The sequence below is a fragment of the Salmo trutta genome, unplaced genomic scaffold (assembly GCF_901001165.1).
Source record: "Salmo trutta unplaced genomic scaffold, fSalTru1.1, whole genome shotgun sequence".
Taxonomy (NCBI): Eukaryota; Metazoa; Chordata; class Actinopteri; order Salmoniformes; family Salmonidae; genus Salmo; species Salmo trutta.
The window spans coordinates 58052-74201 of record NW_021823073.1 but is presented as its reverse complement, the minus strand read 5'-3'; the positions used below and the strand labels follow the sequence as shown (position 1 = coordinate 74201).

General features: G+C 43.0%; 1 protein-coding gene across 4 annotated transcripts; it reads left to right on the top strand.

Moving 5' to 3' along the window:
* Positions 1-383: 383 nt before the first annotated feature.
* On the top strand, positions 384-14403 carry LOC115188773 (acetylcholine receptor subunit alpha). 4 transcript variants are annotated; one of them, XR_003876599.1, is made up of 10 exons: positions 384-757; positions 1971-2113; positions 2212-2256; positions 3054-3163; positions 5441-5636; positions 6286-6523; positions 8190-8413; positions 11308-11547; positions 12892-13961; positions 14107-14403. XR_003876599.1 is itself a non-coding variant. In XM_029747614.1 (9 exons), the coding sequence occupies exons 1-9, from the start codon at positions 703-705 to the stop codon at positions 13021-13023; spliced, it is 1383 nt and encodes a 460-aa protein (XP_029603474.1). In that variant the 5' UTR covers positions 384-702; the 3' UTR covers positions 13024-14403. The 4 variants fall into 4 exon arrangements, 1 of the variants encoding a protein (XP_029603474.1); XR_003876598.1 differs by having other exon boundaries at positions 12892-14019; XR_003876597.1 differs by having other exon boundaries at positions 12892-14048.
* Positions 14404-16150: the final 1747 nt, after the last annotated feature.

Sequence of the window (16150 nt, the reverse complement as noted above, 5' to 3'; positions counted from 1 at the left end):
GTGAGCGCTCTCAGCTGTCTGCCAGTACCACCTCCCAGTGAGCGCTCCCAGCTGTCCCCCAGTACCACCTCCTAGTGAGCGCTCCCAGCTGTCCCCCAGTACCACCTCCCAGTGAGCGCTCCCAGCTGTCCCCCAGTACCACCTCCTAGTGAGTGCTCCCAGCTGTCCCACAGTACCACCTCCCAGTGAGCGCTCCCAGCTGTCCCCCAGTACCACCTCCTAGTGAGCGCTCCCAGCTGTCCCCCAGTACCACCTCCCAGTGAGCGCTCCCAGCTGTCCCCCAGTACCACCTCCTAGTGAGCGCTCCCAGCTGTCCCACAGTACCACCTCCCAGTGAGCGCTCCCAGCTGTCCCCCAGTACCACATGCTGTCTGGCTGCTACTGGGGGTTCAACAATAGCTCAGTCCCACTGCCCCAGAGACCACAGCCGAGCAGGGTAGAGCACAGATAAGCAGAGAGAGACCATGTTGGGATAGGATCTACTCTGTTACAAGATTCCTCTGAGACCCAGAGTAGAGCAGAACAGAGTAGAACAGACTAGAGAAGAGTAGAGAAGAGAAGAGCAGAGTAAAACAGAGAAGAGAACAGAGCCGGTTAGAGGACTCTGAAAGTTTAGCCAACTGCTGTTTGGTTGACAACACAGCCCAGGTTAGAAAGATAGAAACAGTCATAGAGAATATAAACCGTCATATTACTTAACAGATGTTTTATTTGAAGGTACACACTCTTCTTGTTGGGATTCTGGTTGTTTTAGCAGGTAAGTTGTAACTTTTTGGCATGCTTTACCTATACCTTTTTACCTATACCAGTTTTTCTGATGTGTGTTTGATTGTAGTTGTTATTGATCAGAAACACTTTTGAAATGAATCACTTGTTATTCAACCCAAACTGGATAAACATATCAACGTTGCAGAGTCAGGTTTGAGTCAGTCTTATGTTAAACCAGAGAGGACATGATTGACAGGTACAAGTGCAAAGTCCCTCCTTCCATTTATAGCTGTGTGTAAATCTCAGCGTGTCTGGTTTTTTGCAACCAGAATGCAGAGCATGTTTTGAAGTGAGTCACGAAGTTACTTAAATGTATTCAGTTGTGTGGATATATATGGTATGGCACTGATCTCTATAGGATCATTTTCAATGGTAGAAGAGAGTGTAGCCAGTTAGTGATAATGAGGTATATGATGTGTGATAATGAGGTATATAGTGTGGGATGATGAGGTATATAATGTGGGGTATATAATGAGGTATATAATGTGTGATAATGAGGTATATGATGTGTGATAATGAGGTATATAATGTGGGATAATGAGGTATATAATGTGGGGTATATAATGAGCTATATAACGTGGGGTATATAATGAGGTATATGATGTGTGATAATGAGGTATATAATGTGGGATGATGAGGTATATAACGTGGGGTATATAATGAGGTATATAATGTGTGATAATATCACCTTCCTAGTCTATAAATCTTGTGATAATTCAGAACAAGTCCTAACTAACAGCATGGTCTCTAAAAATAGGAATAGTCATGGTGGATCCTCTTTCCCAGCCTGATAAATGCTTGGTGTCTGTGTCATGAATTCCTGCTAGTCCACGTTGACTCAGCTGCTGTCTGCATCGTTGCTTTAGCCCCATCAGCGCTAAGCCGACACTACAACAAGTAGGCTTAAAGTATGCCCACTTACTTTAGAGAACTTATAAAGTATGGTCATTCACTTAAGATAATGAAATGAAGAGATAATGCTTCTATACCTGGGTTCTCATGAGTTCCCCATGCGCTTTCTCAGATATCAAATATATATTTGAGTGTGTGCGTGTGTCTATATTAGATTTAGCCTTGACTATTCATCGTTGGTGTGTGTGTGTGTGTGTGTGTGTGTGTGTGTGTGTGTGTGTGTGTGTGTGTGTGTGTGTGTGTGTGTGTGTGTGTGTGTGTGTGTGTGTGTGTGTGTGTGTTCCCTGTAGGTTCAGCCAGGTGTTCAGAAGATGAGACACGTCTGGTTAAAACCCTGTTCACCGGCTATAACAAGGTGGTCCGGCCTGTCAATCACTTCAGAGATCCGGTGGTGGTGACCGTAGGCTTGCAGCTCATCCAGCTCATTAGTGTGGTGAGGAATACATGACTGCTTAGGACTGGACATGGTTCCTTCTTCTTCTTTTTCTTCTTCTTCTTCTTATACAAAGTCTCTTCCCTTGTCTTTGTCAGGATGAAGTCAATCAAATTGTGACCAGTAATGTGCGGCTGAAACAGGTATGATTTCTCACTGACCTGCGTGTGTCGTTCTTCTCAATGTAGTTTTTGTTCTTCAATTTAAACCACACTTTTTTTGTGGTTGTGTTGTATTCAGATTTGGGAGGTTCTGTTGTATTCAGATATGGGAGGTTCTGTTGTATTCAGATTTGGGAGGTTCTGTTGTATTCAGATATGGGAGGTTCTGTTGTATTCAGATATGTCAGGTTGTGTTGTATTCAGATATGGGATGTTCTGTTGTATTCAGATATGGGAGGTTCTGTTGTATTCAGATATGGGAGGTTCTGTTGTATTCAGATATGGGAGGTTCTGTTGTATTCAGATATGGGAGGTTGTGTTGTATTCAGATATGGGAGGTTCTGTTGTATTCAGATATGTCAGGTTGTGTTGTATTCAGATATGGGAGGTTCTGTTGTATTCAGATATGGGAGGTTCTGTTGTATTCAGATATGGGAGGTTCTGTTGTATTCAGATATGGGAGGTTGTGTTGTATTCAGATATAGGAGGTTGTGTTGTATTCAGATATGTCAGGTTCTGTTGTATTCAGATATGGGAGGTTCTGTTGTATTCAGATATGGGAGGTTCTGTTGTATTCAGATATGGGAGGTTGTGTTGTATTCAGATATGGGAGGTTGTGTTGTATTCAGATATGGGAGGTTCTGTTGTATTCAGATATGGGAGGTTGTGTTGTATTCAGATATGTCAGGTTGTGTTGTATTCAGATATGTCAGGTTGTGTTGTATTCAGATATGGGAGGTTCTGTTGTATTCAGATATGGGAGGTTCTGTTGTATTCAGATATGGGAGGACGTGAATCTGAAGTGGAACCCTGATGATTATAGTGGAATTAAGAAGATCAGAATCCCTTCCACAGACATCTGGCGTCCTGACCTCGTGCTCTATAACAAGTAAGAACAAGTCCATGCTTTTACCTTGACCGATATACAGTATTCATTGACTTGATAAGGCCTATTAGATAAGATCTTTTCAGAAGCTAGTCTATTCCTGAAGGGCAGTTAGTGATAGAGACCAAAGGGGATTACATTTAAATGTTTTATTTGTTTAACCTTTATTTAACTGGGCAAGTCAGTTAAGAACAAATTCTTATTTACAATGACGGCCTACCCCGGCCAAACCCAAACCCGGACGACCCTGGGCCCATTGTGCGCCGCCCTATGGGACTCCCAATCACGGCCAGTTGTGATACAGCAAGGAATCGAACCAGGATGTCTGTAGCGACGCCTCTAACACTGATATGCAGTAACTTAGACAGCTGCGCCTTTAACCCCAAACAGCAAGCAATGCAGATGTAGATGCACGGTGGCTAGGAAAAACTCCCTAGAAAGGGAGGGACCTAGGAAGAAACCTAGAGAGGCACTAGGCTCTGAGGGGTGGCCAGTTCTCTTCTGGCTGTGCCGGGTGGAGATTATAACAGTACATGGCCAAGATGTTCAAACGTTCCTAGATGACCAGCAGGGTCAAGGTCACAGTGGTTGTAGAGGGTGCAACAGGTCAGCCCCTCAGGAGTAAATGTCAGTTGGCTTTAAATAGCCGAACATTCAGAGTTAGAGACAGCAGGTGCGGTAGAGAGAGAGAGTCATAGGTGAAATATTATTGTTAGTGGTTTTATCATTTGATTATGCTATGTTTAGAAAGCATATGTCATTTCAAGCCTTATTCATACAGTTTTGTTGAATAGGAAATACATCATATAAAATATTTCATATTTTTTATAATATTTGTATCATATTTGTACTGTGTACTTATGTCCTCCAAAGTGACTACACCTCAGCAATTTCTAACTATTTCTACCAGAAAGGTGAGATTTTAGCCTTTGAGTATGCAGCATTACTAGTTATTGTTTATGGGCCTCTCATGAAATAATATATTTTGGGAATTACGTAGATGACATTTTTGATGACATTTAGTTACATTTAACTGGTTGTGTCAGGAACTCTATAAATGCAGGAGGGGTGAAGTCAGGCGCAGGAGACCAAGGTACGTGAAAACACGTTTAATAGACACCAGTCCAAAATGCCGAACACAAGGCAGGGAACAAGGAATCCAACAATAGGCAAAAATACCCAAACCGAGTCAGGACACAGCCCAGGAAACCCGTATACAAAATGAATGAAAGGCAGAGAAAACCAATCCCCCAACCCGACGATAGTAGACACAAATAACCCCGCACAACCCTAAACCTAAACAGACAGACTAAATACCCCCACTAACGAACTAACTCAAAACAGGTGCTAACATAAAACAGACATCACCGAATGAAAATGAAAAGGAGATCGGTGGCAGCTAGTAGGCCGGTGACGACGAGCGCCGACCGCCCGCCCGAACGGGGAGAGGCGCCACCTTCTGTAGACGTTGTGACAGGTTGTCTTTAAGATACCTCAACTTTTGTCTATCACCCATGAAACACCAATTTTTGGCATAATTGAGTTATTTTCAGCATTCCCTGATTACCTAATCAGGCTAACACAATTCCCCATAGGAATCTATTGATTCTGATGCTAATGTGTGTAATAGAAAAATTACATACTTACCTAATTTGTTTGATATTAATAGTAAACGATTATATATTTAACAAAGAGTAAGACTGGCCTGCTAAAGCTGAGATTTCATGGTGTCCACTCTAGCTTCCTGCAGCTAGTCTGGGCACTGAGAACATGGGTTATACTAGAGGGTGAGACATCTTTACTGAAGAAGATGTATTCCATGGACATGATGTGGGGTGGTTGTAACTGAGATAGCCTGGAGGAACAGAACAAAGGCCTCAGTATTTCTAATTATCCTGGCATCTGGGAGACAGCAGATGACCAGAGGATGAACCCAAAAGTGGATTATGGTGCCCCCAATCTATATGGGAGGCGTGGAACAAAGTATTCTGGATATAAGCTATATAAACTGTGCATTGTCTGTAAATGGAAGGCTCTCAGTCCAACAGTCAAGACTGTTGGGCTGATGGTTTCATTATTGCAATAATTAATCAATATTAAATAAAGATAATTGTTTGAAGAAATGACCAAGTCTCTCTCAGTACTGAATTTCCACGACATTTGTCAATTTATCCCTGTAGTGCAGATGGAGACTTTGGTTAGCTTAACAGGCTAACGCAAGAGCCCATAGGAATCCATTGACTCCGATGCTAACGGGTCAATCCTCTCCACTTCCTGCAGTGCAGATGGAGACTTTGCAATCGTCCATGAGACCAAGGTGCTGCTGGAGCACACAGGTCTGATCACCTGGAACCCTCCGGCCATCTTTAAGAGCTACTGTGAGATCATTGTGCTTCACTTCCCCTTCGACCTGCAGAACTGCAGTATGAAGCTGGGGACATGGACCTACGACGGCAACCTGGTAGTGGTCAACCCGGTAAGAAGTTTGAAAAGCACAAATATCCAAAAAGCACATCTGAAAATGTTCCAGGTCCAGGGTGCAAAATAGAAACAATCCCACGAAAAGGTGTAAAATAGTAACAATCCCATGAAAATGAGTAGAAATAGAAGCAATCCCATGAAAAAGAGTAGAAATAGAAACAATCCCATGAAAAGGAGTAGATATAGTAACAATCCCATAAAAAGGAGTAGATATAGTAACAATCCCATGAAAATGAGTCAAAATAGTAACAATCCCATGAAAATGAGTAGAAATAGAAACAATCCCATAAAAAAGAGTAGAAATAGTAACAATCCCATGAAAAGGAGTAGATATAGTAACAATCCCATGAAAAAGAGTAGATATAGTAACAATCCCATAAAAAGGAGTAGATATAGTAACAATCCCATGAAAATGAGTCAAAATAGTAACAATCCCATGAAAAGGAACAGAAATAGCCGCACCCTGTTGTATGCTCCCACATAGTTTAAACCAGCCTCTCCAACATAATATGTATTTGTGTATATTGGAGGGGATGTAAAAAAATTATTGTCATCCCATATGGACTAATAAAGTATATCTTATCTTAATTTAACCAGTAAAGTATTGATCCTAGCCCTGTACCCGTCCCCTGTCCCCCCTTTAGGACAACGACCGGCCTGACCTGAGTAACTTCATGGAGAGTGGTGAGTGGGTGATGCAGGACTATCGGAGCTGGAAGCACTGGGTGTACTATGCCTGCTGCCCTGACACGCCCTACCTGGACATCACCTACCACTTCCTGATGCTGAGGCTGCCTCTCTACTTTATCGTCAACGTCATCATCCCCTGCATGCTGTTCTCCTTCCTGACTGGACTGGTCTTCTACCTCCCCACTGACTCTGGTAGGCCTGCTGTTCTCCTTCCTGACTAGACTGGTCTTCTACCTCCTGACTGACTCTGGTAGGCCTGCTGTTCTCCTTCCTGACTAGACTGGTCTTCTATCTCCCCACTGACTCTGGTAGGCCTGCTGTTCTCCTTCCTGACTAGACTGGTCTTCTAATTCCTGACTGACTCTGGTAGGCCTGCTGTTCTCCTTCCTGACTAGACTGGTCTTCTAATTCCTGACTGACTCTGGTAGACCTGCTGTTCTCCTTCCTGACTAGACTGGTCTTCTAATTCCTGACTGACTCTGGTAGGCCTGCTGTTCTCCTTCCTGACTAGACTGGTCTTCTACCTCCTGACTGACTCTGGTCGGCCTGCTGTTCTCCTTCCTGACTGGACTGGTCTTCTATCTCCCCACTGACTCTGGTAGGCCTGCTGTTCTCCTTCCTGACTAGACTGGTCTTCTACCTCCTGACTGACTCTGGTAGGCCTGCTGTTCTCCTTCCTGACTAGACTGGTCTTCTACCTCCTGACTGACTCTGGTAGGCCTGCTGTTCTCCTTCCTGACTGGACTGGTCTTCTAATTCCTGACTGACTCTGGTAGACCTGCTGTTCTCCTTCCTGACTGGACTGGTCTTCTAATTCCTGACTGACTCTGGTAGGCCTTCTGTTCTCCTTCCTGACTGGACTGGTCTTCTACCTCCTGACTGACTCTGGTAGACCTGCTGTTCTCCTTCCTGACTGGACTGGTCTTCTACCTCCTGACTGACTCTGGTAGGCCTGCTGTTCTCCTTCCTGACTGGACTGGTCTTCTAATTCCTGACTGACTCTGGTAGACCTGCTGTTCTCCTTCCTGACTAGACTGGTCTTCTACCTCCTGACTGACTATGGTAGGCCTGCTGTTCTCCTTCCTGACTGGACTGGTCTTCTACCTCCTGACTGACTATGGAAGACCTGCTGAAAATTCAAATTCACAAATTTCCCCACATTTACATATAATGGAAATGTGTATTTTCTTGGCTCACTCACGTACAGTACAATACATTTAAAACAACAATCCCCACAAGCCGTGGACCAAATGCTCGTGGGTCTGTTGAACGTTTGCACAAAGGCAATAACAGTTTCTCAATAAATAGTCCTGAGAGTGTTACCAGCTGTTTGAATAGATGAAATATGTCAATGGTTTTAGAGTAGTTATGCTGCAGTGTATTGTTGTGTTTGACTCCTCTAACCATGTCTCTGTATGTAAGAGGATGACCCTGTCTATCTGTCCTGCTGTCTCCGACTGTGGTCTTGTTGTTGTTAATGTTGTTGTTGTTGTTGTTGATGTTGTTGTTGATGTTCTTGATGATGTTGTTGTTGTTGTTGACTCCAGTGGCTCTGTTCCATACAGGTGAGAAGATGACCATGTCTATCTGTCCTGCTGTCTCCGACTGTGGTCTTGTTGTTGTTAATGTTGTTGTTGTTGTTGTTGATGTTGTTGTTGATGTTCTTGATGATGTTGTTGTTGTTGTTGACTCCAGTGGCTCTGTTCCATACAGGTGAGAAGATGACCATGTCTATCTGTCCTGCTGTCTCCGACTGTGGTCTTGTTGTTGTTAATGTTGTTGTTGTTGTTGTTGTTGTTGATGTTCTTGATGATGTTGTTGTTGTTGTTGTTGACTCCAGTGGCTCTGTTCCATACAGGTGAGAAGATGACTCTGTCTATCTCTGTCCTGCTGTCTCTCACTGTGTTTCTGCTGGTCATCGTGGAGCTCATCCCCTCCACCTCCAGTGCGGTGCCTCTCATTGGAAAGTACATGCTCTTCACCATGGTCTTCGTCATAGCCTCCATCGTCATCACCGTCATCGTCATCAACACACACCACCGCTCTCCCAGTACACACACAATGCCCCAGTGGGTCCGCAAGGTAGGTCAACAGACCGACCGACCAATCGATCAATAAATCAATCAGTCAGTCAATCAAGGTAGGTCAGCAGACCGACCGACCGATCGATCAATAAATCAGTCAGTCAGTCAGTCAATCAAGGTAGGTCAGCAGACTGACCGACCGATCGATCAATAAATCAGTCAGTCAGTCAATCAAGGTAGGTCAGCAGACCGACCGACTGACCGACCAATTGATCAATAATTCAATCAGTCAGTCAATCAAGGTAGGTCAACTGACCGATCAACCGATCGATAAATCAATCAATCAGTCAGTCAGTCAATAAATCAGACTGACTGATTGATTTACTGACTGATTGACTGATTTATTGACTGACTGACTGACTGATTTATTTATTTACTGACTGACTGACTGATTTATTTATTGACTAATCAATCAGTCAGTCTGTCAGTCAATAAGTCAATCAGTCAGTAAATCAATCAGTCAGTTAGTCAATGAATCAATCAGTCAGTCAGTAAATACATCAATCAGTCAGTCAGTCAGTCAATAAATCAGTCAGTCAGTCAATAAATCAGTCAATCAGTCAATAAATCAATCAGTCAGTCAGTCAGTCAATAAATCAATAAATCAGTCAGTCAGTCAGTAAGTAAATAAATCAATCGGTCAGTCAGTCAGTCAATAAATCTGTCAGTCAGTCAATAAGTCAGTCAGTCAATAAATCAGTCAGTCAGTCAATAAATCTGTCAGTCAGTCAATAAGTCAGTCAGTCAATAAATCAGTCAGTCAGTCAGTCAATAAATCAATCAGTCAGTCAGTGAATAAATCAGTCAGTCAGTCAGTCAGTCAATAAATAAATAAATCAGTCAGTCAGTAAATAAATAAATAAATCAGTCAGTCAATAAATCAATCAATCAGTCAGTCAGTCAGTCAATAAATCAATTTGTCAGTCAGTCAATAAATCAATAAATCAATCAGTCAGTCAGTCAATAAATAAATAAATCAGTCAGTCAATAAATCAATCAGTCAGTCAGTCAGTCAATAAATCAATAAATGATTCAGTCAGTCAGTCAATAAATAAATAAATCAGTCAGTCAGTCAGTCAGTCAGTCAATAAATCAATCAATCAGTCAGTCAGTCAATAAATAAATCAGTCAGTCAGTCAATAAATCAGTCAGTCAATCAATCAGTCAGTCAGTCAATAAATAAATCAGTCAGTCAATCAGTCAATAAATCAGTCAGTCAGTCAATAAATCAGTCAGTCAGTCAATAAATCAGTCAGTCAGTCAGTCAGTCAATAAATCAGTCAGTCAGTCAGTCAATAAATCAGTCAGTCAGTCATTTAGTCAGTCAGCCAGTCAATAAATCAATCAGTCAGTCAATCAGTAAATCAATCAGCCAGTCAGTCAATCACTCAGTCAGTCAGCCAGTCAATTAATAAATCAGTCAGTCAGTGAGTCAGTCAGTCAATCAATAAATCAATCAGTCAGTCAATCAGTCAGTCAGTCAATCAATAAATCAGTCAGTCAGTCAGCCAATCAATAAATCAATCAGTCAGTCAATCAATAAATCAATCAGCCAATCACTCAGTCAGCCAGTCAATCAATAAATCAATCAGTCAGTCAGTCAGTCAATAAATCAATCAGTCAGTCAGTGAGTCAGTCAGTCAATCAATCAATCAATCAATCAATCAGTCAGTCAGTCAGTCAATAAATCAATCAGTCAGTCAGTCAGTCAGTCAATAAATCAGAAAGTCAATCACTCAATAAATCAATCAGTCAGTCAGTCAATCAATCAATCAATCAAGAAGGTAGCCTAGGTACAATGGACAAAGTGAATGTCAGCACATCTCATTCCTAATTTAGCGATGTCAGTACAACATCTAGTGGTGTCCTAGTTTTCAGACCCCTTGGTGTGATGGCTGTGACGTTGGATTGTCAGGCTTCCCCCCAAATTCTCTGTGTATTCCGTTGGGCTTTTGGGGTTTTCCCTTGGCTGCACTGCCACCTGGTGGTACTAATGCAGTATGTCATGTATTTTGTCAGGCGTTAGTGACGTTCTGCTTTAGGCCATTTAGAACAGTGGTTCCCAACCTTTTTGGGTTACTGTTCCACCAACGGAATTCTGCTCTGCCCGGAGTACCCCTGAAGTACCCCCTCATGAGCATTTTACCAGTAAGCCTGTGGGTTCATAAGTCTTCTCAGGAACCCTATGTGGAAAGGCCAAGTACCCAGGGGTCCTAGTACCCCTGGTTGGGAACCACTGATTTAGAACCCCTCAGCTCTCAGCAGCCTCTCTAGCAGGGCTCTGCTTGAGAGACAGGAAGTAGTTAAGAACAGTCTGTCTGTATGTCTGTCTGTCCTATTGCTGACTTTAGCTGAGTCATTTGAGTAATAGCATGTCAGGTTAGTCAGTTTATTCATTGAGTACTCATGGTTTTATGGTTGATGTCCGTGATCTTGACTATCATGAAAAATATGTTAGTCCCCCAACATAGTATTATGTGCTTTACAGTACTTTGTCTTACTCATTACAATGTATTTATAGTAATTAATGTACTGTATATAACTTGTGTTACTCATTACAATGTATTTACAGTAATTAATGTACTGTATATAACTTGTGTTACTCATTTCAATGTATTTACAGTAATTTATTTACTGTACATTACTTTGTGTTTCTCACTACAATGTACTTACAGTAATTGATGTACTGTACAGTACTTTGTGTTACTCATTACAATGTATTTACAGTAATTGATGTACTGTACAGTACTTTGTGTTACTCATTACAATGTATTTACAGTAATTTATGTACTGTACATTACTTTGTGTTATTCGTTACAATGTTTTTACAGTAATTGATTTACTTTACATGACTTCTTGTTACTCATTACAATGTATTTTCCTGTATTTCAGATTTTCATCGACACCATCCCCAATTTCATGTTCTTCTCGACTATGAACCGTCCATCCAGGGACAGGCAGGAGAAGAGGATCCACCCGGCTGACTTTGACATCTCCGACATCTCGGGCAAGCCTGCCCCTGCCTCTGTCACCTTCCAGTCCCCCATCACCAAGAACCCGGACGTCCGCAGCGCCATCGAGGGGGTCAAGTACATCGCAGAGACCATGAAGTCTGATGAAGAGTCCAACAATGTAAGAATAAGATCTCAGGAAGAATTTATGGAACTCATGTCTGTGTCTGTCTTTGTGTCTGAGTCTGTCTGTCTTTGTATCTGAGTCTGTCTGTCTTTGTGTCTGAGTCTGTCTGTCTTTGTGTCTGAGTCTGTCTGTCTTTGTGTCTGAGTCTGTCTGTCTTTGAGTCTGTCTGTCTTTGTGGTGAGTCAGTCTGTCTGTCTTTGTATCCGAGTCTGTCTGTCTTTGTGTCTGAGTCTGTCTGTCTTTGTGTCTGAGTCTGTCTGTCTTTGTGTCTGAGTCTGTCTGTCTTTGAGTCTGTCTGTCTTTGTGGTGAGTCAGTCTGTCTGTCTTTGTATCTGAGTCTGTCTGTCTTTGTATCTGAGTCTGTCTGTCTTTGAGTCTGTCTGTCTGTGGTGAGTCTGTCTGTCTTTGAGTCTGAGTCTGTCTGTGGTGAGTCTGTCTGTCTTTGAGTCTGAGTCTGTCTGTCTTTGTATCTGAGTCTGTCTGTCTGTCTTTGTAACTGAGTCTGTCTGTCTTTGTATCTGAGTCTGTCTGTCTTTGAGTCTGTCTGTCTTTGAGTCTGTCTGTCTTTGTGTCTGTCTGTCTTTGTGTCTGAGTCTGTCTGTCTTTGAGTCTGTCTGTCTTTGTGGTGAGTCTGTCTGTCTGTCTTTGTATCTGAGTCTGTCTGTCTTTGTGTCTGAGTCTGTCTGTCTGTGGTGAGTCTGTCTGTCTTTGAGTCTGAGTCTGTCTGTCTTTGAGTCTGTCTGTCTTTGTGGTGAGTCTATCTGTCTTTGAGTCTGAGTCTGTCTGTCTGTGTATCTGAGTCTGTGTGTCATTGTATCTGAGTCTGTCTGTCTTTGTGTCTGAGTCTGTCTGTCTTTGAGTCTGTCTGTCTTTGTGGTGAGTCTGTCTGTCTTTGAGTCTGTCTGTCTGTCTTTGTATCTGAGTCTGTCTGTCTTTGAGTCTGTCTGTCTTTGTGGTGAGTCTATCTGTCTATCTTTGTATATGAGTCTGTCTGTCTTTGTGGTGAGTCTGTCTGTCTTTATGTCTGAGTCTGTCTGTCTGAGTATGTCTGTCTGTCTATCTTTCGAGCTTTCATGTTTTAATGTTGTGGGGCTAATACAAAAACGAATTGTCTTGAAAATGTTAATGACTCAGTTTTGACTCAATTCTCTCTCTACTCTCTCCTCACATCACCTCTCTCTCGCTCTCTCTCTTTCTCTCTCTCTCTCTCTCTCTCTCTCCTCACCCCCTCTCTCTCTCATCTCTCCTCTCTCTCCCTCTTTCTCTCTCCTCACCTTTCACACCCTCCTCTCTCTTCCCTCCTCTCTCTTCCCTCCTCTCTCTTCCCTCCTCTCTCAGGCTGCTGAGGAGTGGAAGTTTGTAGCCATGGTCCTGGATCACATCTTGCTGTGTGTGTTCATGGCTGTGTGTATCATCGGCACCATGGGAGTGTTCGCTGGACGTCTCATTGAGCTGAGCATGCAGGGCTAAAGGAGAGACCTAGCTGTAGTCATCCTGGTCTGGCCACACCCTGGTTCTCCTGCTCGCTCTGACACCTGTCTGCTATGCCTCTACCCCGAGTCATCTGGAAATGACAATCAATTGATTGATTGGTTGGTTGGATTGTTGATTGAATGTAATTGGTCCAGTGAGGTGTTTTTATTGTCAGCTTCTTTTCTGCATGGAGATTACAGTTGAAAATATGGACATTCATGGCACTCAGTGTTGATAAGGTGTCCTGCTGTCAGCTGTCTGTGGCTTGATGGATTGTGTTTAACGAACGATGGTTAACCTACCTAACGAGGTGATTTCTTTATTTCTAACCATCGTTCCTCATGTGGAATGAAGGATGCAGAGTATATTGGTTTAACAAACTCTGCATAATGGCTCTGATTGTGAGCACTCTGGAACTCTTATGGCACTGTGGATGAGGGAGGACACATTATGGCACTGTGGATGAGGGAGGTCACATTATGGCACTGTGGATGAGGGAGGTCACATTATGGCACTGTGGATGAGGGAGGTCACATTATGGCACTGTGGATGAGGGAGATCACATTATGGCACTGTGGATGAGGGAGAACACATTATGGCACTGTGGATGAGGGAGGTCACATTATGGCACTGTGGATGAGGGAGATCACATTATGGCACTGTGGATGAGGGAGGTCACATTATGGCACTGTGGATGAGGGAGATCACATTATGGCACTGTGGATGAGGGAGGTCACATTATGGCACTGTGGATGAGGGAGGTCACATTATGGCACTGTGGATGAGGGAGGTCACATTATGGCACTCTGGATGAGGGAGGTCACATTATGGCACTGTGGATGAGGGAGGTCACATTATGGCACTGTGGATGAGGGAGGTCACATTATGGCACTGTGGATGAGGGAGAACATATTATGGCACTGTGGATGAGGGAGGTCACATTATGGCACTGTGGATGAGGGAGGTCACATTATGGCACTGTGGATGAGGGAGGTCACATTATGGCACTGTGGATGAGGGAGGTCACATTATGGCACTGTGGATGAGGGAGAACATATTATGGCACTGTGGATGAGGGAGGTCACAAGCAGCTGGTACTGCATCTCATCGTTGTTGCATGATCATTATTGACGATCAGAAGATCAGTTTGAATGAGTTTCTCAACGTTGATTTAGAAGTGGTCCATTCTTGTGGGCTGTTGCTTATTCAATAAAGATGACAGTGCAGGGGCTGCTGGGAAACTACATGATGTTTTATCTTGTCCGATGTCAGGGTTTTTTCTCCTCCTTCTGCCAAATGTCATCATGGTTCTATTTTTAGATTTGGTTAGATGTGGAAAGAATTGGGTGAATAAAAATAACATCTACTTCCAGATAAGCCTGTCTTTTTGTATTTGTTTTACATTGACAGGGACTGCATCAACTTTGGTTAGTAAAATAGTTGTGCATGTCATTTTCTCCATTAAGAAGATAAACAGTGTGCTGGGTCCTCTTTCTGTTGAATAAATGATTAAATTACCTTATTTGACCTTATTATTTTAGATTTTCCAGTAGTCAACACGTCTCTGTTCTGTTCTCCTCTCATCAGTAAAGGTCTTTATTCACAGCACCAACTGTTCAAACTTGGACAAGTTGCACATCTGGAAATATTGCATCACTGCGAAGGCCCCGGATTGGAGAGAGAGAAGCGTTCACTTCTCCCAGTCGGTTTTACGAAAACAGTCTTTCGAGCGACATGACAAATACAACGCTCGAAGATTTGGACAGAAACATAAGTTATTGAGGGATGGCAGATTGATAAAACGTCAAATCGCACTCTTGATTGTATGTATATAATTTAAAAGTTCCGGGTACAATGTGGATATCCCGATGAAGCGGAAATCCTGAGCTAAAGTTGTGTTTACGGCGAAGGAGTGGCTCATACTGTCTCCAGAAGTAAGTCGATGTTTATGTTATGTTGAACTTGAGTTCTAGATCGATTTTTCAAAGTTTTAGGCTTCTCAATTATAATTACGCAAATAACTGCATTTCAAAACATGTTTGCAATGGATGTGATGGCAGCACCTTGAGTGTTCACATCTGTTGCGACACCCTTGCTTTTAAAACATTTTTTGAGGACAAATGGAAACATGATAGCGTTATGTTACGATATTTCTGTTTTTATTTTTGTATTCCGTTTGTTTTGAGTTGTATCAGATGACATCATGCGTTATTCTCTGCTTGGTGGTTATGTAGTCTGCGTTGGCATGGATACTTGCATGATGAGTAAAAAAGCCTCAACTGAGTTTTTAAAGTCATTGAGTCATTGCTATACAGTAGCTTTCATTATGTAACCTGTGCTCGTGGATTTTATGCAGCTCACACAGTCAGTCAGTAAAGCTCATGTACACACACACACACACACTACCGTAGAGTACAGTAAACCAATATCTGTTTATTCTGTACCAAATTTTGGCCCTGCATGGTTAGTGCTTTACGATTCACATCACAGACAGCTTTTTATGGAGTCACTCATCACTGTAGCCAAGGAATGTAGACTTTCCCACAGCTCTGAATGTCATCTGAGGCATTAACTCATTAACACGCAGACGTACGTGGTACGCAGGCAGACGTACGTGGTACGCAGGCAGACGTACGTGGTACGCAGGCAGACGTACGTGGTACGCAGGCAGACGTACGTGGTACGCGGTACAAACAAACGGCCCACTATTCCCAATATAGTGCACAAACCTTTTTTTCCCAATATTTATTTTTTTGTAACATTTTTGAAATTTTACCCCTTTTTCTCCCTGATTTCATTGTATCCAATTGGTAGTTACAGTCTTGTCTCATCGCTGCAACTCCTGTAAGACTCAGGAGAGGTGAAGGCTGAGAGTCGTGCGTCCTCTGAAACACAACCCAGCCAAGCTGCACTGCTTCTTGACTGGCGACTGTGTCAGCGTGCACTGCGCCTGGCCCGCCGCAGGAATCGCTAGTGCGCAATGGGACAAGGACATCCCTGCCGGCCAAACCCTCCCAGACGGCGCTGGGCCAATTGTGCGCGGCCGACTGCGATAGAGCCTGGACTCGAACCCAGAATCTCTAGTGGCACAGCTAGCACTGTGATGCACTGCCTTAGACCACTG

Excerpts from the sequence above, each read along its gene's own strand:
- LOC115188773 (XM_029747614.1), top strand. The coding sequence starts at position 703 with ATGTTTTATTTGAAGGTACACACTCTTCTTGTTGGGATTCTGGTTGTT. Across the intron at positions 2,257-3,053 it reads GTAATGTGCGGCTGAAACAG|ATATGGGAGGACGTGAATCT; the intron begins GTATGATTTCTC and ends TGTTGTATTCAG. Across the intron at positions 8,414-11,307 it reads TGCCCCAGTGGGTCCGCAAG|ATTTTCATCGACACCATCCC; the intron begins GTAGGTCAACAG and ends CCTGTATTTCAG.